General features: G+C 42.1%; 1 protein-coding gene across 2 annotated transcripts in view; it reads right to left on the bottom strand.

Annotated features, from left to right (window-relative positions):
• PCSK5 (proprotein convertase subtilisin/kexin type 5) overlaps positions 1 to 20,484 on the bottom strand; it is a 451,769-nt gene that overhangs the window by 197,778 nt on the left and 233,507 nt on the right. For both annotated transcript variants that reach the window (XM_026518823.4, XM_026518825.4), the window contains exons 11-12: positions 1,593 to 1,710; positions 203 to 391 (exon numbers count right to left, since the gene is read on the bottom strand). In XM_026518823.4, coding sequence (XP_026374608.1) covers positions 203 to 391; positions 1,593 to 1,710 — 307 coding nt within the window. The remainder of the gene's footprint in view (positions 1 to 202; positions 392 to 1,592; positions 1,711 to 20,484) is intronic.

Here is a 20,484-nt window from a genome sequence, read left to right as displayed (position 1 = left end):
AATCTTAAAAAAAAAAAAAAAAAAAAAGAGACGCTCAGCCAACTAAGCCACCCAGGCGCCCCTACACGCCCTCATTTGTGAGAGCTCAGACTGTCCCATCTTGACATCTAAGTGCCCCCTTAGCTGATTCTTAGGGTTGAGTCAGGACAGCTGAGTGCTGGGGTCGCCTGTACGCGCCAGTGGCCAGAGGCCATCACCGTACCTGTTGGCCAACAGCTGGGACCTGGTTCCCGAGGGCGAGGTCAGGTAGATGGCCAGGTCTCCCCTCCTGGGATGGGTGATGGTTATGCGTACGACGACGTGCTCCAGGTAGTTGACGTGGTGGTTGGGGTTATCGGAGCAGCCCGAGGCTTTGTAGATGGAGCGCACCGCGCTGTTGGGCCGAATTGTCCTGCAACGGAGAGAGACAGAGTGTGAGCAGAGCGCACGACGGGGCTGGGCTGGGCGCACCTGTGGGCTTGGAATGATGACACGATGTGACGCAAGCCACCGGGGCTGGACCCTAAACGACACAGCGCTCTCATCCAAGGTCACTTCAAGGTTAACCGTGGTTATTGGAGAGTGGGAAAGATGCGAGAGAAAACGGGGAAATTAAGGTTCCTTTATCATTGCGCAGGGAGCAGTTATTGAACTTGAGGGTGTCACCTTGTTAAAATGCAGGGCGCCGCGCCCCTGCCCGCAAGGCCTAGTTAGTGAGGCTGAGGTGGGCTCCGAGAATTTGCATTTCTTCAAGCTCCTGGGTGACAGTGATGTTGCTGATCTACGGAATACACCTTCTGGACTATGGGTAGCGGGTGCGGTTGTGCGGGGGAGGCTTGGGGATTACCGTGACCTCGGTTCAAATCCCTGGTCTAGCACGTCCTTGCTCTATGACGCACGGGGCACATGCCTCCTCCGGCCTGAACGTTCCAGGCTTCTTCACTAGCTTCCTCCTGTGCCACTGTCCCCACTGAACCCTGGGCTCCAGTCACACGGACATCAGTTCAAGTTGGGGGTGATTCGTTTCCCACCCCAGAGACTGTGGCTGAAGTTTTTTTTTTTTTTTTCTTTTTTTGCTGTTGTTGCTATGGCTGACTCTCCCTTCCTGGTCAAAGCTTCAATTTCACTCTGAGACCGTCATTGAACCACATGAAAGATACGCCCCCTACTTCTTATTTTCTATCCATTTTATTTCCAACCTATTGTTATCTTTATCTACGATGCTGAAAATATAATTCATAATTACACGTTATGGAGCTCAGTTTTCAGAATATCAGGTTTAGTTTTTTGGAGTACGTTGACTTAAGGAGAACACTTGCACCACTAAATAGAAATATTGGCTGAGTAGGAACCTTTAGAATGCCCATCCGGAAGGGTCCTTCAAATCCCTGTTAAGAGATGCTTTTAAGGATCCTTGGGTCCTATTATGTGGAAATAACAGCTTAGCATCCTAGACATTCTATGAGAATTTTATAATTACGTTAGAAAAAAAAAAAAAGAACAAAATGACACAAGCTTTGCTTCCATGGACACCAAAGGGCTGTCTGGAGCACTTGTGCCGGCCTGATCTCTTTCAGGAAACTGCTATGCTGTCTGCTTGCCGCAAGCATTACTTGATTTGTCGGTCTGTGCTCTCCACGCACACGTGCTGCTGGGGAACGGTGGTCCACTTCTCGGCTTCCGTCACCATGGCTTCCGCATCCATCAGTCCAAATCCATACAGGTGGCTCACTATGGAAGACAAGAGGCTGGTCAGCTTCACGGAAGTTAAGATCAACCTAGCCTGTTCTATGTCGAGTTCTGGCAGAGAGCCCAGACACACCCCTGGGGGATCCTAACGTTCTTGCTAGCCTCGATTTAAGAAAACAAGTACAACAACACATGTGAGCCAACAAGATCACAAAATGAATGTCTCCTATTCAGTGATGATGTATTAGGACTAGTAACAGGACTGTCATTTATGGATTACTAGCACGTGGCAGGCACTAGACCGTCTTTCTCCATGTAACCCTCTCCACGATCTTAAGATGTTGGTGCTATTGTGATTATCGTTCATGGACGAGAACACTGAGGAACAGAGAGAGACCTAAGACCGAGTAGCAATTCAGTGGTTAAGCTGGATTCTAACCCATGGAGTTTTGCTCCAAGGCCTGAACTGTTAACGACTTCAAGTGATGACCTCATCAATTCTGTCAGATAATGAATAGGTTTAAAGAGAAGGGACAGTGTCTAGACCTACTCCTGGTACAACAAGAACGCACATGCAAGAAATACCCGTTTTCTGATATATCCAGGAGTTAGGCCGAACGTCTCAGAAGACAACAATTATTACCTTTCCTCCAGTATATGAAAAATTGATTAAACTTTATGCATGCAATATTTGGAGGCCTCTAGACTTTTCTACCAGTGTCTTCAAATGTTGTAATCTTTTGGTTCTCGGTAAGAATACCTATTGATCTAAATCTAACTTGACATAATGGTCTCAGAAACTCCAATCACCTACAGGAATATTTTTAAAATTAATTAATTAATTAATTACTTTTTACCCCATCCCTTCACCCCCTCCCCTCCAGCGATCCTCAGTTGGCTTCCTACCTATAGGAATATTTTAACGATGATACAGCAATATACACGTGTGTAGTTCTTTTTAAAAAATACTTTAAAATCCCAGTGAACACTTAAAAATCTCCACCCTGTATTAAACCGTCTCATATCTTTATATTTAACAAAGTCATATTGCTACCAGACTTGTTGCCTAACACATTTTCCTTATACCATTATTTTACACGAAAATGTCTGTCGCTGCCCTTGCTTATGGATTATTTCAATACTTCTGCTTGAAATTCAAGACACTCTATGATATAGTCCCATTCTACTTGCAAAACCACCTCCTCAACGAAATCTGTACTTTAGAAAGGTCATTCCTTTACAGCTCCCGGTCAGACCTGGCTCTACTGCTTCACTCCTTTGGCTCATGCTGAGACCTTGGCCTGGAACTCCCTGCCTCCTGCTCTCCGCACAGTCACATTCTACTCCTAAGTTCTGGAAGGCTTCGCTGGTCTATCTTCTTCCTGAAATAGCCTCTGTCCAATAAAAGTCAATAGACATTTACTGAAACTCAGCCATCTGTCATGAAGGAACTTTTCTCTTTTTTAGTCCCTAGAACTCTAATGAATTTGTCAGTCCACCTGCCCTTCTGCCCACCGAGCCATCCAGCCATCTACCTACCGATCCAGGCATCCTTCCAGCATTTCTGGAATACCTTCTATGTGTCACTTTTTACTTCTGTGTCATTAATTGAATTACTAGTTAATTCCATCAGCACATGTCTTTGTACCCTAACTATATTGTAAACTGCTTGATGACAGGAACTAGGGCTTCTATTTCTTCATGTTTCATGGGATTTAGCAGAACTCTATACACATGGGGGGGGGAGAAATGATTGCATATAAAAAAGGAAAGCTGTGTTAGGATTTGGAAATACTGCTTTATTTCTGCTATTTGTTAATTACATAATTCTTGGCAAACAAGATAAAATAGCTAACCCACAATTTCCTTGTGATACAACTGTCTATCCCGTTTTACTAAGTTGATTAAGTATTGTTATTTGTCCCACGTGAGAAACTCGTCATCAAGACCTACACAAATATAAGGGCTCATTATTAGAATATCAGGTACTCAGCCAGACAGGACATACTGAATAAAACCGAATCAAACTACTCAGGGATAGCAAGAATATATGCGGGATTCTCATATGTGTACTTTTGCGACTTCTATTATAAATGATTATTTCTCGATTAAAAAGAAATGTATATGCATTGTAAAAACGTGGAAATACATCCAGAAAATAATGAAGAAAGCGAAACTCAGCAATAACCTCATCACAAACTGGGATGTGTACATTAACGGGTCTGTGTCAACGACTCTATATATTTAGTCTTAGTTACAGGACATGATAGGTGATTTTGCCTCCTTTGTTAGAGTCAGAGTGATCCACGTGTTACAGAGAAATGTCAAGTGTGGGTTTAAGGAAACCGAACTGTCGAGATCTCTTATGCAAGGCTCTCATTTATCGCTTAACCATCAATACAGGCAGTGATCTGTATCATTTCATCATGAACATTCCAAGGCATTGTGTTTCCTAGAGGAACTGAAATTATGCCCAACACACTATGCTATGCGAGGTTCCCTAACTCTGCACGGTACCCAAACATCCCCATGCTAGTGTGAAGGGGATTTTCAACCAGCACAACGTAGCATTTGATCTCAGTTTAGGGAAAAGAGATGAAAGATTTGATTGGCAAGTGGGGGGAGGGGAAGAGGCTGGGTGGGAACTGGGGGGGTGGGGGGCAAAACGAGGGCTGCCTGGACTTGCTGTGGCCTCGCCCCCGATCCCCAGTAACTGTCAACCTAACAACCATTAGGACATAAATGAACACCTAGAGTCAGCAAATACAACAAACACTTCAGGCCTGAGAAACAGCCACTGAAGTAGAAAAGCACCGTGAGTCTTTATGAAGGCCATAAATTTGTTTCCTTTTCTGAGTCAATTCCTCTCCTCCAGAGACAATGTCCCTTCAGGCAACACTCAGAGTAGATGTTCAGAAAAGAGGCTGCCTAATTGCGGTTAAAATACAAACTGGCAAGGGAATGGAAAAAACATCGTATTAATAGAATATTAATAAATGAAGGAATTCCATTAGATCAGTAAAGGGCATCCAGTCATGGAGATTAAAATACTGGAAATCGTCCATAATCATGACACCTGGCCTAAGAAAAAAAGAAAATAAATGTATATCTTTTTATGGGGGCTGGTGCTGTTGGCAATACATCAACCCCTTGTCTTCTGATTGGCAATTATTTGTTTGGCTCTTAGTAAATACCAATGAGAAAATAAGACAATAATCACACAATGAATGGGGTAGGCAGATAAACTCTTTTAAAACATGATGTCAACTGGGGAAATAGCTATTAAGTAGTTGGGAAGCATTAATATTTTTTAAAAGATATGATTATAATTTGACATATAATTTTTAAAATATACTACAAAGTTTTCATTCTCTAAAATGACCTATAAATTCAGAAACATCTTTTTTTAAAATTTTTCTTAAGGATTTTATTGATTTGAGAGAGAGCATAAGACAGGGGAGGGGCAGAGAATTATAAGGGAAATTTGGAGGTCTGTTTTTTTTTTTTATTACTGACATCTGTAAAGTCTTCATTAATGCACCAAATTTATTCAAGTATAGAACCAATATTCACACTTCAAAAAATTACGATTATTGCAAATATACCAGGCAAACAACTCATTGTGCTATGGCCATTCATACCTAAATTAGTTTTATTTACGCACATTTCTCATGCCAAGCTCAGAGCAAAACCTGCACCTGAAAATAACTTTACGATGATCAAGTAGGACCGTCCCTGGGCAAGCTTTGCGTAAATGCAAAACTCTATGAAGTTAGACACTATAATGGTGCGAGGAGGAATCCAAGCAGCTCAACGGAATTTCTCATTTCTCTGAGTGTGGGCAGCAAACATTCAATTAATCGTCTGAACATTAATTAAGATTCAAAAATCAATATTTAGAAAGCTATCAAGGGAACAAAGCATATTTACAGAGTAATTAAAGATCCTGAGGCAAAGTTATTGAGGTAGATTTCAGAAAGTGGAATGTTGCTGGGCAAGCTGAAAAAAGAGAATCTGCAATACTTGAATAACATTATATTTGCCTCATTAGGCTGCACGACTGTGTATGCAGATAGGCGGAGAAAAGTGGACTTGGCTTGTGCCAGAAGTATAGCTAGTTTTTATTCCAAGGAATCTGAAGGCTTCCCTGCTTGCACCAGCTGGATGAAGGAGAGAAGGCAAGAAAATAGATACTGTGCTCCGGCAGGTGTATCTCTACTTTCTGATGGGACCAGAAGTGCTGAGGGAAGCTAATGGTTCAGCACGTAAGGAAATGATAGCATAGTTTGGAAGCAGATACACTTAGCTGAAACAACAGCTCTAGCTAGGAGGCCTTAAAAATTCCAGAGAAAAGCTAGAAAGCTCAGCAGGAAAAAAAAATTTAAGTTCCCGAGCACAGGAAGCTATAACCAGCGAAATTTGGGATACTTTTATGTCTTTTTAGTGGGCTATCCATACTGGAGCCAGATAGTTTTTTAAAGATTTTTAAAATTTATTTATTTGACACAAACAGAGAGAGAGAAAGCAAGTAGAGAGAGCACTAGAAGAGAGGGGTGCAGCAGAGGGAGCAGCAGAGGGAGAGGGAGAAGCAGGCTCCCCACTGAGCAAGGAGCCTGATACAGGACTCGATCCCAGGACCCCAGGATCATGACCTGAATCGAAGGCAGTTGCTTAACCGATTGAGCCACCCGGGCATCCCGAAGCTAGCTATTTTAAAGCTTTTTCTTTTTCTTTTTTTCCTCCCTCCCTCCTTCGTTTTAATATTACACTGAATGGAAAGTTCATGATAACTCTAAAATGACTATTAGTAAAGCACTCTCTCTATAATAAAAGACTTGGTTGGTTAAAATTTTTTCTTTTTTGCTTTTTAAGGTTTTGAGTTCTCGCATCTTTTAATACCAATAAATTGAGTGACTAGAGGGCGGACGGGCATCTCGGACTATTTTTGTTATTTGTTACGATACACCTAATCACTAAGATTCAAAACATGGTTGATAAATTAGGTTCCATTATTCGATTATTAGAAAGGGTCAATTTCAATACACCCACATAATTTACCCGATGAGTTACGGGGGTGTGACGCAACTACTAGTAAGTCACTTAGGTGAGGGTCCAGAAGAAACAGAAAATGATACGTGTTCTTAGGCAGGCATGAGAGAAGAATAACTTAACGATTTCACTAGGAAACAATTAAAAATACTAACTGAGCAAAAAGACTTGAAAAGAGTATGAAATCAGTGAACACGACAATGGAAAGGAAGGAACCTGATCGAGCCTGGTGCACAGAAAGTGCTCGACACATGTGAGCTGAAATCTGGAAGCAGGTAAGATGACCCAGGCGGGGAAGGCGGTATTTGGACTGTGCTTCGGCGCCTGCCAACTCTTCAGTGAGGTGGAGACACAGGGAGGACACTCCAGGGGCCAGGAGGCAGCCTCCAGGTTACATAATCACCAGGTCTGCATGTGGTTTCCCAGGGCGAGGAGGAAACCAGCAGCCCCGGAGTGGGTGGTGTGTGGGGTGGGTGGTCAGCAGGGGATGGGCATTCGTGGTCAACACGGCAGGAAATAAGGGGGTGAGAGCAGACTGGGGGAGCCGTGAGCCAACCGCGAAGGTGGGGTGCCTCCTGCCCTCAATCGGGCTGTTGCTATTCTCATCTACCTGTAAGTAAACCACCAGACTAAAAGGTAGTTAGGCAAATTCCTGTCTTGAGCGGGACTGCTGATCTGTGTGGGAAGAGACTCCAACCTAAGATCAAAGAGGTCCTGCAGCTGTTGGGGGCCTCGCACCTTTGAGTTCTTTGATCCTCACTGCGCTGAACCACCTGCTCCGAGAGGACTGCTCCCACCAGGGACCCCGAGCCCCTCCCGCCTCCTGCACCAGTTAATCAAACCAAGCCGAATGTGCGAGACAGGAGGAGGGGGAGAAACAGGAGAGGGCTCATGACACTTGCCTTAGGTCTCCGCTGAAGCACTGCCCTTTTCAAGTAAAAACGAACAGCTAAATAGGAAACCATAAAATGTAAGATTCTTAAGGATGAAAAAGTGGGAAGTAGAGCTCTTCAGTCCTCCTCCATCAGCATTTTGGGACACCTAACTATCTTGGGCAGATGGAAGGAGGATGCTTCCAGAATTACCCACGTCTTCCCGTTCCTTAATCCCCTTCTCCGACATCAATCTCTTCCTTGGGTACCCTCTTAGAAGATTGCAGGGTGAAAGGCACATAAGCTCCTTTGAAAGGCAGAACGACAGTGAACAGCGCTTTCTCCTGTCCTGTGGTGCAAAATGCAGACCCCCCAGGGGCAGGGATGACACCTGCCGTATTCTGCCTGGCTTGTTTTTATTTTTCCCTCGCTCTTCCTGCAATCTCCAGCTCTACTAACCACTGCAGCCAGATCCAAACATGCCAGCCGTCACCGGCGCTACTGAGGACTTGCATGTGGAAAGTTTCCAGACGCTGGTACCTGTCTGTCTGCAGGGTCTGCACTTCAAAGCTCCCCCCTCGGGATGGGTTTGGTCAGCAGCTGTAGGGAGTCTGACAGGCCCATCATCACACAGACAGGAAGTAAGAAGAGGTGGGGAAAACACTGGTGAGCGCTTCTCCATGTGTGACGTACTTCCTTACATATGGGAGTATATACACACGGTGTATTATAGTACATATGCATATATAAAGATATTTATTAGATTTTTTTTTTTTATTTTACAGAATTAAGGAGATTGGCCAGCCTTCTCTCAAGGACCTTTTTCTATTTTAAGAAAAGAAAAAAAAAGTCAAATTATTTTTTCTCTGGCCATTCCCTTTTAATTTGTTCCCAACGTGGTTATAACAAGCAAGTCATTTGCTTAAGATACTTGACTAGTATTTCTGGAATGGAGGGAGGAAAACGTTTTACCAGCTTCAGGAGAGCTAGTCATGTCTCCCAGGGTCCATGCAGATCACAACTGTGCTTGTTTTAGGAAAGTAAGATTGTTTGGATGGAGACGAAAACAAGGTCTAAAATGTACTACGAGGGTCTTCGGGGGAAAGCTAACTGAAGATTAGACTGACCATTTATCAGCTCACCAGCCTAGATCTTCCTGGTGTGTAACTTGAGCAAACAATTACCAGCCTGGGATCCTGATGAACCAACAGCCAAAATTCCTATTTGTGAATCATTTACGTATTATTTTTAAGTAACCCTTCATTTAATTTTCCTTTTATTTGCTTTGTCCTTAAATTCTCCTAAGAAGGAAGGAATAGAAATTCTGGTTGATGTTTAGTTCCAGTGGGTGCATTTTCACAGTTAGAGGTTAACAGGGGTGGTGAAGACATGGTTATTTCATCACAGGCCCACGTGACGTGCAGCTATTACTCACTGTTGCTTCGATGGTGTCAAAACACAAAGAAGAGCGACAACAAAGAAGAAGGTATTCCTCGCAACTGGGAATGTCACCATCTCATTGGAAAGAAAGCTAACACTTATGCTTCTAAGTTTCAAACACCGTGTAAGGCTTCTCATGAACATTCCTTTTCATTTACATAAAACCCAAATCATTTTTAAGCTTTAGGGACAATAACATGGAAATTCCTGTAAACTCTCAGAAAAATAGGCCATTAATGAGGACTGTGTATTCTCGTAGAAGAAAAAGACTTGAGATGGTTCTTCAATCCTTAAGTAAGATATGGATTCATGGAGGTATATCTGGGGCTACGTAATGAGACCAGGATATCTGAAATGGTGGCTTCCTCAAGGAAGCTGTGTGGCCCTGGAATCCCACAGGTGGATTTCGACCTCAGGCAGTGAGCAGCCAATGATCAAGGAAATGACATAATTCAATTGATATTCTAGAAGGAGTAATCTGGCATTGGTCGATAGGGTATGAAAGGCTAGAAGGAAGCAAGCAGGGAACTGGTTATTTCCATGGTGCACATGAGGGATCGTAAACCAGGTTACCGACATGGTGAATGAAACAAGAGGTCAGCTGAGGAGGGGGTAATGAAATGTCACAACTCACACATCGAGAAAGACTGAGGAGAGGGAGAGGGAAGAGGGTGAATGAGGTGATCAAGGGAAGAGTATCCTCTGAGGACAGAGGTACATTTTGGGGAGAAGCTGTTTTGTAAAAGATGGCTGACAGATCCTGTTTCCAATGTTTTGAGTGTGCAATGACGGGGGGAGCCCTGGGTAGAGATTCTAGATGGGTAACGGATTTAGACAACGTTGACGATGTAGAGCTGAAAATCACTAACAAGGAGGGGATATTTGTAACTGAAAGAAAGGCAGAGAGGTGGGGGAAAAAAACCTGAGGAATTAAGAGGCTGTGGGGGGCGGGGGAGAGAGTGTGCAGTGTTCCCTCCAGAACTCTCCAAGGGACAGACCTTAGGGAATGCTGAGGTGAAGGGAGAGAAAGGCAGCACTACGGTGTCAGAGAACCAGGGCTCTAGCTGTGTATCACAAAAGGCAGGGAAAGAGATCCCTGGGTAGATCAAAGGCAGGAAATCTTACAGAAACACAAGAGGCTTCTGATTGCGCAAGGAGGAGACGGCTGCCTGTCTCACAGAGTAATTTCACTTCAAAGGCGGAAGCAGAAACAAGATTGCAGAGAATGACAGAGGGGCTCAACAGTAAGGAAACGGAAGCAGCTGATTCAGACTGCATGCTGGGAATTTTTAGTTGCATAAGGGAAGAGCGAACTAAGGCAGTAGGATAATGGAAAAAGTGCTTGGGTTTTGTTTTTCTTCCAAGATGGTGGGGGCGGAGGGGGGGGATACAAAGTTTGAAAATAGAGAGTTATAGTCCAATTGACAGAAAGGATTATGAGTGCAGCTGGGTGCAAAGGGCCAAGTGACTGACAACGGTTTACATATTTTTTTAATTTAAATTTTAATTCATTGATTTTTTTAAGGGATATGATGTTCGGAGGGCACTTTTCTAAATTTGGGATTCGCTATCCAAGCTCTGGAAAAAGAAATGATTTGAGACTTGATGTTTTCATTTCGTCTAAGGATGGTACGTGATTGGCATCACCTTAAATGCACAGGAAAGAAGGTGATTCACTACATGCAGTGGGGGGCTTGGGGCAGCGGTCCCGGACTTGCGTGAGCATCAGATTCAGCCAGAGGACTTGTGCAAGCACATGCTGCTTGGTCCCCCTGATTAGTGGTTTTAAAGTAAGGTCCAACATAAAGAACTTCTGCAACTCAACACCAAAAAAATCCCAAACAATCCGCTTAAAAAATGAACAGAGGACCTGAACAGACATTTTTTCCAAAGACATACAGATGGCCAAAAGACACATGGAAAGATGCTTAACATCACTCATCATCTGGGAAATGCAAGACAAAACCACAATGAGATCACCTTACACCTGTCGGATTGGCTAAAATAAAAAAGGCAAGAAACAACAAGTGTTGGCAAGGATGTGGAGAAGAAGGAACCCTCGTGCACTATTGGTGGGATGGGGATTTGGTGCAGCCACTGTGGAAAACAGTATGGAGGTTCCTAAAGAAATTAAAAAACAGAACCACCCCATGATCCAGTAATTCCACTAGTGTGTATTTACCCAAAGAAAGGAAAAACACTAATTTGAAAAAATATGTGTATCCACAGATTTACTGCAACATTGTTTACAATAACCAAATTATGGAAGCAACCCAAGTGTCCACAGATGGATGACTGAATGAGGAAGATGTGGTGTACACACACACACACACGGGAATATTACACAGCCATAAAAAAGGGTGTGATCTTGCCATTTGTGACAATATGCCAAGTGAAATAAATCAGACTGGGAAAGACAAATACCATATGGTTTCACTCCTAAGTGGAATCTAAAAAAACAAATGGATGAACAAAAAGTGGAATCAGACCTATAGATACAGAGAACAAACTGATGGCTGCCAGAGGGAGGGGGGATGAAGCGGATTGGGAGCTACACGCTTCCAGCGATGGAATGAGTAAGTCCCAGACACAAAGGCCACTGCACTGGGAACACAGTCAGTGACGCTGTAATTGCATATGGTGACAGATACACCTGTGGTGAGCACAGCATAGCCTACAGAGAAGCTGAATCACTATGCTGTATATCTGAAACGAATGTAACATCGTGTATCAACTCTACTTAAAAAAAAAAGTGTCAACTCAAATAAAACGGAGTGTCAACTCTACTTAAATAAAAAATTAAAAAAAAAAAAAACACGGAAGAGATGAAGGCCTAGAATTTGCATTAGATTCTAACCAGTTCCCAGGTAATGCTGATGTTGTTGGTCCAGGGCAGGGACCCCCCCCCCCCCCCCGGTGAGAGCCACGTCCGGAGGGTATTAGAGCTGGCATCTCTCCTGGACCCCGCTAATAAAGCCTGGTTAATTAGGTTAGCATCTCCAACTCGGGGGCTGAGGCTCTGGAGACAGGATTCCTCAATAGCCTTCCTTCATTCCAGCAGCACAAGAAATGAAAAGTGGCTCTCCAGCAGCTCATGCTAATGTCTTTCCTATGAATTACCACACATATTTTTGCTTCCCCTTCCTAAAATATTTTAGGAAGATAAGTTCTCTTAATTAACCTATCCCGCACTCACTGAGCACAGGTTGGTCTAGATATTTTCTTCTTTGGATGCACATTACTCAAGGAGTCAGAGTCTGTTCATTCCTAGGTCAGAATCTGGGTTTGACCGAGTTGGGATACAGCATCGAGCTCGATTACAATGTTGAAAATAGTATAGGCTCTAAAGGTTCTATTTAATGCATTTAAATCTATCTATTTTATCTAATCTTACTGTTTCTATAGTTGAAGTACATTTAGTGTAGCAAGCGGGCTTCCCAAAATAAGATGCCCAGAAGAAATTTTATATGGGAGGTAAAAATAACATCTTACATATGCATTTTATTACATATTAACTAATGAAATCTTTACAACAGTCCTACTGGCAAGATAGTATTATTCACATTTTACAGCTGAAAAAATAAGCCTCATAAACATTAAAAGAACTTGCCCAAAGTCACACGACTCAGTCCCCAGTGTTCAGAACCTCTTTGTGCCAGGTATGTGTCCGTCGATTACTGCGGTCTATAAGACACACAGTGTTTCTTGCAACTCATTTCTCAAATCAAGCATCATCCTCAGAATAACGAGGTGGTGAAGGGGGTGGAGACATTTCAAAAGTTTATCTATCTTCCACAAATGAACATGGGAACATTTTTATCTTCTTTGCCTTTTGCAAGTCAGCTGCATAAAAAGTGCTCACTTCTTCAAAGTTCATTAAAATATCCTGGGCAGAAAAAGACATATGTGGGGCTTGGGAGGAAAGTTAACATCTGGCCCATAACCCTTTCCCCTGTTCTTGCTGAGGATGACCTTCTTCAGTCATTTCTACCAGGGATTTTCTCTGAGTGTGAAGATATTAACAACATGGAAAAGATCTTTTATTTTATATTCAAGCCTAGGCCATTTTTTTTTCTTTTTATTAGAGCTAGCCAGGCACGTGCAGGTGACAGAATGGCACTGAGTAGCAAAGAACAAGTTCCCATTTGTTAACAACCAGCAGCGATCGCAACACCCTTCTTCTCCGGCTCTTGCAACGATGACTCTGGAAACGTCAGGGTGTACCGTGTCTTCTGGTCTAACACCATAAAGCGAAGCCTGTTGAAGCCATTATTGGGATGTGTGATAGAAGTTTAATTGCTTTGAAATGCCTAAGGCTAGCAAGATGTGAACATGTGTAAAGAGTCTGAATTGAGATTTTAAGGGAAAAAAAAAAAAGAAGTCTGGATCTATTTATTTCACAGATGTATCCAGATGGCTTCTGCGAAGCAATGGCCGGGCACGTAGTCGTACCTTGCAGGATGCCCTGGCCTCAGGAAGTTGCGCATACGGCTAGGGCAGGAATCATTTTTGGGATTTCCTTCTGAGTCTTTGAGCCTGGTTTATATTCCATGAACTGGCACCAACATAAAGAGCTCTCCAGAGAGAAAGGAAAAAAAAAAAAGGATGGGCTATGTCATCCTTACTAAAACCGTACTTTAAATAAAGAGTCATCAGAAGGCCCTTTTTTCTTATTTACTTGGGCTCCTTCATGGATCCTGAACCAGTTTTCACAGCTGACTCAGTGCCCATTTACCACCATTTTGGTCACGGGAAGTTGGATTTGGGGCAGAGAACTGGTGCTGCCGTCTACGCTGGGAACACTGGTTGTCAGCGTCCAAGCTGGTATCTACAAGTTCCAATCAGAGTTTCTCCTGTGTGCCTCTGTCACGTAGCTCCCTTCACATTTAAAACTCTATTCCACAGACAGTAGACAAGATGGTCCGTGGGGAGCACCTTCACATGACAGCTTGATGGTAATCACAGAAGCTTCGAAGAAAGCCTTCACCACTGCTTTATGTCTGTGCTCAGGCAGACCCCACACGTCAATATTCAAAAAGACGCTTCACCGCAAATATGAGTCTTCTACCGGCCCCAGATGAAGTGATTGTACATCTGAATTCATGAAACATCGATCATTTTTGGTCACAAAAATGAGAGAAGGTAAAAAGACTATGAAAAGAATAATAGATTTGTACTTAGCACGCACACTCACTTAGAATTCTAAGATTTCACCTTGAGCTTTGTCTGGAGAGCTGTGATGAAATCATCAGAGACACTGGAAGGTTCTATTTGACTCTAGTAACACTGAGCTAGTTTGCTAATGGAGGTTTTGTGAATGTCAAGGTTGAAGCAACAGGTAAAGACTAAAATGAGCAAAACCATCTCTGGATAGATATCTTCCAAAAGATAATCATGCCTTCGACAAGTTTGAGAGAAATCACAGCGGAATTCTATGCAATAGAGCTGGCCGTGTGGGATCTCCGTGAACCAGAGAAAGGTACCCCTTTCCCTAGGTGGATGTCATCCCCGTCTGGGGCACACGGCTTGGTGAGCGGATCACAGGCTGGGTTTCTGTCTCTACCTAACCCTTCCATTTGGTTCCCTAGTGCAGTTAATAACCTGTACAACCAACGATGGCAGCCCTATCATACAATCCGAGATACTTCTTGCATTTTTATCTATCTGCTCTGATTCCTTAGCCAAATGTGGCTGGAATTCAACAGCGAATTCTGAGATGCACAATATCAAATTCTAGAACAAAGCTGAACACCTATCTTCTGTCTTGCCTCAGAGAATACTTCTAAGGATACAACATGAAAAGAAGCAGATGATTTCCAGACAAAACCATCTTGCGCAGTATATTAAGAAAGTATATAGTGGTAGCTTCTGGTGGGTTCAAATAAGCAATGCAGTTTCCTAGGATCCCAGACAATTCTAAGTTTGCTTCACGACACAGAAAAAAATATTCATGGAAACCTTAAGAAAGACAAAAAGCCATTTATAAACTCTCAATGTTTCTGTCACATGACCTGCACCCGTCTTAGAACAACTCAAGAGGCTAGCCCAGAATTATGTTGCTTGCTTGACGGCTTTAAATTTCTGCAAAGTCACATGGCAAATACAAAGACTATAACTGCATGTGAAAAATAGTTCAAATATTGGAAGTTAAGTGGCTTTCCGAAGGTCACGGCGAACGAGGATAACCAGTGAAAAGACTCTGGTCGAGGAGAATGTGTGAGGCCTTCTTGAAGCACAATTTCTGGCCTGACATTTTTCAAGGAGCCATCCTGTCCTCGCACTTTTTGCCCTGGGTTTATTAAACAGTCATTTCAAAAAGCATTTCTTTCCCTTCCTTAAAAAAAAAAAAAAAGAGTTTAGCAAAAATGATTATATATCTCAACTCTAGAACTCTCCTCATTTAGAAAGAAGGCAAGAGATGATCAAACATTTCACTGAATGTCACCGCCTTTAAGGTCAGGAATATACAACTGCATACTAAGATAATATAACATGATCACCGCAAGAGAATTCGCATCCATTTTACCAAGTCGGTGTCTTACCTACGTGTCACTTTGTAGGACATATCATAGGACCAATGGATTTACACCATCAGTTTAAGAAATAAAAGTCTTTCTGACATCAAACAACTAGAATCAACTCGCTTGAATGTCATTACTGTCACTAACTCTCTCCAATCACTGCAGGGGCTCCAAAATGTTTTTCAAATGAAATGAGAACTCCTAACTGTGGGATTCAATAGCTTTGATGTCAGTTTCCTTGTAATTACTTTCCTCATCACACCTCACCTGCCCTTTTTACACACTGGACCCTCTCTCCCTTCTCCACGACTGTTGCTTTCCTTGTGGAGGTCTCATCCAGTTTTAGCCCCCAATTCTCCGAGAAATGCGAACAAACAAAATAACGCATCTGGGTAAACCGAGTAGCCACCCTAGGACCTATTTCAGATGAGCTTCAGTTCCCAATGCTAAGTCAAGTTCTCCAACGTCTTCCACCCTCTTATTACAGTTGTTTATGCCTCTGATCGAGTTTATATATGTGACATTAACCCAATTCACGAACGATCAGCAGATTATGCGTTTTCTCAATACGTTCAAGCCCATTCATTGAAATCCAAGTAGTCTTAGAGAAAAACAGAGCACACAACCAAGGAGGTTAGCCCTTTATCCAGAATCCGCAACTAAAATCACTGACAGATGAAAACAGTAACTTAAATTAGACTAAAAAGATGTGTTACAAGAGAATAGGTTTGTTACAAGAAAGAAGTGAATATAAAGTGGGGAGTCATTTGAAAGAGGTAGGGGAGGTTGTTGCATCTCTAAGTTACCCACAGCGTTTCAATGCCCACAGCTCGACGCACGTCCGCACATATCTATGCTCAATTTTCACCGTGGACACAAATCTTAACAGAATATTAACTGTTTATTAATTCGATATTAAATGTGAGAGTGACACGTGACCTGCAGATGGCAGGTTTACCTGCGTGCAAACTATGAATGAAGAACTGTGCCAAATTCTGTCTACAATACTGTTCTCTTCAGCCTTCCCGTTGCCACGCACGCCAGCTCTGACGGCCTCCCTCTTTCCCTTGACCAAATCTTTGCCTACGTTGCCTGCCTGGCCCGATGCTCTACACATCTGGTTAGCCATTTGGGTTGGCCTCCCTCTTCAGGGTCCCTGTTTAAATTAGGCTTTTTCTGACTACCTCATGTTTACAGAGCTGTGTCTGTCCACACCCCAGACTTGTATGTGAATACTCATACCAGCTCAACTCACAACCCCAGACTGGAAACAACAAAATCGTCCATGAAAACGTGAATGAGTGAAGAAACTGTGGTATATTCCCACCGTGCAGTATCACTTAGCAATAAAAAGTAATGAACACCTTATATGCCCAATGATTTAGAGGAATTTCACAAATCTTATACAGAGAGGAAGAAGTCACTTCTGAATAATTCTACTTATACCAAAGTCTACAAAAGACAACATTATCTGTAGTGACAGAAAGGATACCAGTTGCATTGAGTGGGTTGGGGGGATAGGGGATGAGAAAAGAGCACGAAAGACCTTTCTGGGGTGATGGAAATGTTCTATCCTTGATTGTAGTGATGGTTACGTGGGTGTATACATTTGTACACTTAAAATGGTGTGGTTTTTTAAATTTTTTTAAGATTTATTTATTTATTTGAAAGAGAGAGAGACCAGAGAGAGTGAGAGAGAACATAAGTGGGGAGGAGGGGCAGAGGAGAGGGAAAAGCTGACTGCCCACTGAGCAGGGAGCCCGAGGCGGGGCTCCATCCCAGGACCCTGGGATCATGACCTGAGCCGAAGGTACATGCTTAACCGACTGAGCCACCCTGGTGCCCTAAAATGGTGCTTTTTATCCTACGTAAACGGACTCCGGTAATGAGGATTAAGAATGTATACAGATGACCACATACACTATTTGTCCCTATAGCTGAGAATCGGTCCCAGGCTGGTTGACTTTGGAGCCCAGGGTCGGAAGCACTCTGCTGAGTGAGTTTTTTTGTTCTGTTTTGCATAAACCCAAAACTCCAAATAAGAAAATGATTGAATTTTAAAAGCTTTTGTAAGAGAATGTGTCTGTGTGCATATACGTATTCTGATAAGATGGTCTTGGCTTAAATCCTTTTTGGGTATCTTATTTTGTAACTGGACTCAGAATCCAATTATTAGCACTTCACAGAAATCCATTTCGTTACTTTTTAGTCACAACACGCTTTTGGCCTGAAAATAGCATTGGCCCTGCTTGATCACCCTTTGTAATCACCAGGTTTAGGGCTTGGTGATTTTTATCTTAGCCTAAAATATCAGTTGTAACCACAAAATATCAAGATTTGCTACCATGAATAGTCAACCTCATATGCTGAAGGAAGACTTTCAAAAACACCCGGGGAACTCCAGCCTCATTAGAATTAGTGAAATTGATTTTCATCAGGTGATTACTCAAAAAGAGACATCGACTCTCTCTGAAGTGTACGAGCTTTTGCATATTGTTAAAAAATAATATTTTATGCTCACAGCTTGCATACTGTATATTAATGACTCAAGAGTCAGTAGGACACTGATAGCTATAATCGGTTCAGATTTCTATCACTAGTTCCTATGTTGAAGCAATTAATTACGACTGTTAAGATTTAGTAGGCTGAAGCCAAGGTGACATTTAAACATTAAAACTAATTTGCAAAAAATAATTTAAGTATAGCTTTGTTTGATATATGATTATACCATAGTCATGTTGATATGCAATTATGGGATAAAACGTGTATGATGTATTAGTGATGATTTCATTACAAAGTCCTTAATTTATTTTTCCTCCTGCCCCACTCAAGGTAATTTAATTAAGTTCAGCCCCAAAACAGCATTCTAATTCACAACATAGTTCTATATTTGTATCCTCATTTCAAGGAGTAGGAAGCTGTGACATATGAAAATATACATTTAAGACTCTTTTTTTTTTTTTAAGGACTCTTTTTATGTTTGGTATTTTCCATTTTCAAAGCACTTTTCATTCAACGCGGCCTTCTCATTATGTTTGGTATGAGTTACCCACATTCTAAAAAAACCAAGATACAAAAACTTTAATTGGCTTCCTCAAAGGCCACAGAAAATATCAAGAACAGACTGTCCACTAGAATTTAAAGGTTCGTAAGATTGTGGCAAAGCCACAGATTACTCCACACATAACTCCCTTCATTAACTAATTATATCTGATAGATAATAGTCACTTAGAGCAACCATTATTTTAATTCCATTTTGAAGATGGATTTTACGTGTGAAACCACATGCATTTAAAACTTACATACTTAGGGATGAGAAAGCAAAACACAAGTGAACAAAACACCCCCAAAGTCTAACAAACCTAATGCTTCCGTTCAAAGTTCAATATGGAGAAAACAACATTTTTCCTTGGTAGAAGGCATTTTTAAACCTCGCATATTTAGGAAGTACGAGCGGAACACTCTGATGGGACAAGTGGATATTTTGGACACAGGACTCTAGGGTAAGGAGCCGTTTCCTGTCAGGGGTTCCATGTTACTGTTCGCAGGTAGGTATTTAGGTAAATCATCCTCCAGAAGAACGGATAAAGACAAAATCCTGAAATTATGTGATTCACATCTTTTTTTTTCTGGTAAATGAGCAAGAAGATGAGCTCATGTATTTGATGGTCAGTAAACAGGAAAAGGAAAGGTTCTCAGTCAATATATAGTAAATGAAATTGAGTTCACAGAGTACCATAGGATAAAACATGGAATCTTGAAAGAAAATCAGCTGGCATTTCCAATGAGCACATTTTATCAAATGTATTTGCTCCCCTTTTCCTTTGCATTAGAAGAGAAGAACTCAATGACTTATTTCTATGGATTCGACGGGGACTGGAATCAAGCGTCTGATTCTGTCACCCCTGACACTGACCAGGTGAATAACATTTCACTTTGACCTTTCTTCAAAAACATGATGTGCAGATTACCAATTAAGGTGCCTTAGCGTAGCTTTAATCATCGCTACCAAGATCACATCAGCATGCTAAGTGGCAAAGGTGAACTAGTATTTGTGCAGTGAAATAATAACATAAAATACAGCTTTACCCTTCCAAACGGTAATACATCAGATATCACTTCACACACTCAAAAAAGAACACATTTCAAAACCTTTAGTTTCAATTCAACACATGGCATGCTTAATTGTTTCAGCACTGCTAATTCTTTTTAATAAGTGTTACAAACTGAAAGCAAGACAGGTAGGTATTAAAAATATATTGGAACATCTTAAAATTACCAGCCCTACCAGTGGAAATAAAATGATGGCAATTAAAGGTAATAAAGGTTATTAAAAGTTAGGGCCTTGGAGGCTAAGAAGTCATGTTAGACTGTCAATTGTTTTCCCACAGTGGGAAAGCAGTTAGATATTTAAAGAAAAAAAAAAGTCTAGTAGTTTAGTGGTGGTCAAAGAAAGAGTCAGTGGGGATGGAGAGGTTTCAGCGACATGCTGGTAGAAAAAGAGAGACTTACATAGTCTGGGAGGGCAGTGAAATGGAAGGCGTGGTAACCTCGCTCACTTAGTTGTCATTTTTGATTTTCAATGACATTTTTTTCATTCTTTCGCCTAGTAAAGATGACAGAAGGTCCTAATTTATTATCTGATGTCTATTCCTGTTCCTAAATTTAAGAGCGTTTAACTGTATACAGTCATATAATCCAAATACAGACACTTTGAAAAAAACTAGAGCACCGATGTTGCATGCATTCAATTGTGCTTGTAAGTGCATCCACAAACCACAGGTATGAGTTGGGGGGAGGTGGCGGGGGGGGGGGGTAGGGGGGAGGGTCAGCCTGCAGGGCACAGCCCAGGCAACTGAGGGGGATGGGGGCAGTGGATTTGCAGGTTCCACAGATTAAAGCAGAACAGAGGGGGTCATTACAAAGAGCTAAGT

The sequence above is a fragment of the Ursus arctos genome, unplaced genomic scaffold, assembly GCF_023065955.2.
Source record: "Ursus arctos isolate Adak ecotype North America unplaced genomic scaffold, UrsArc2.0 scaffold_33, whole genome shotgun sequence".
NCBI lineage: Eukaryota > Metazoa > Chordata > Mammalia > Carnivora > Ursidae > Ursus > Ursus arctos.
The sequence above is the reverse complement of the archived record's forward strand: the minus strand, read 5'-3'. Positions and strand labels throughout refer to the sequence as shown.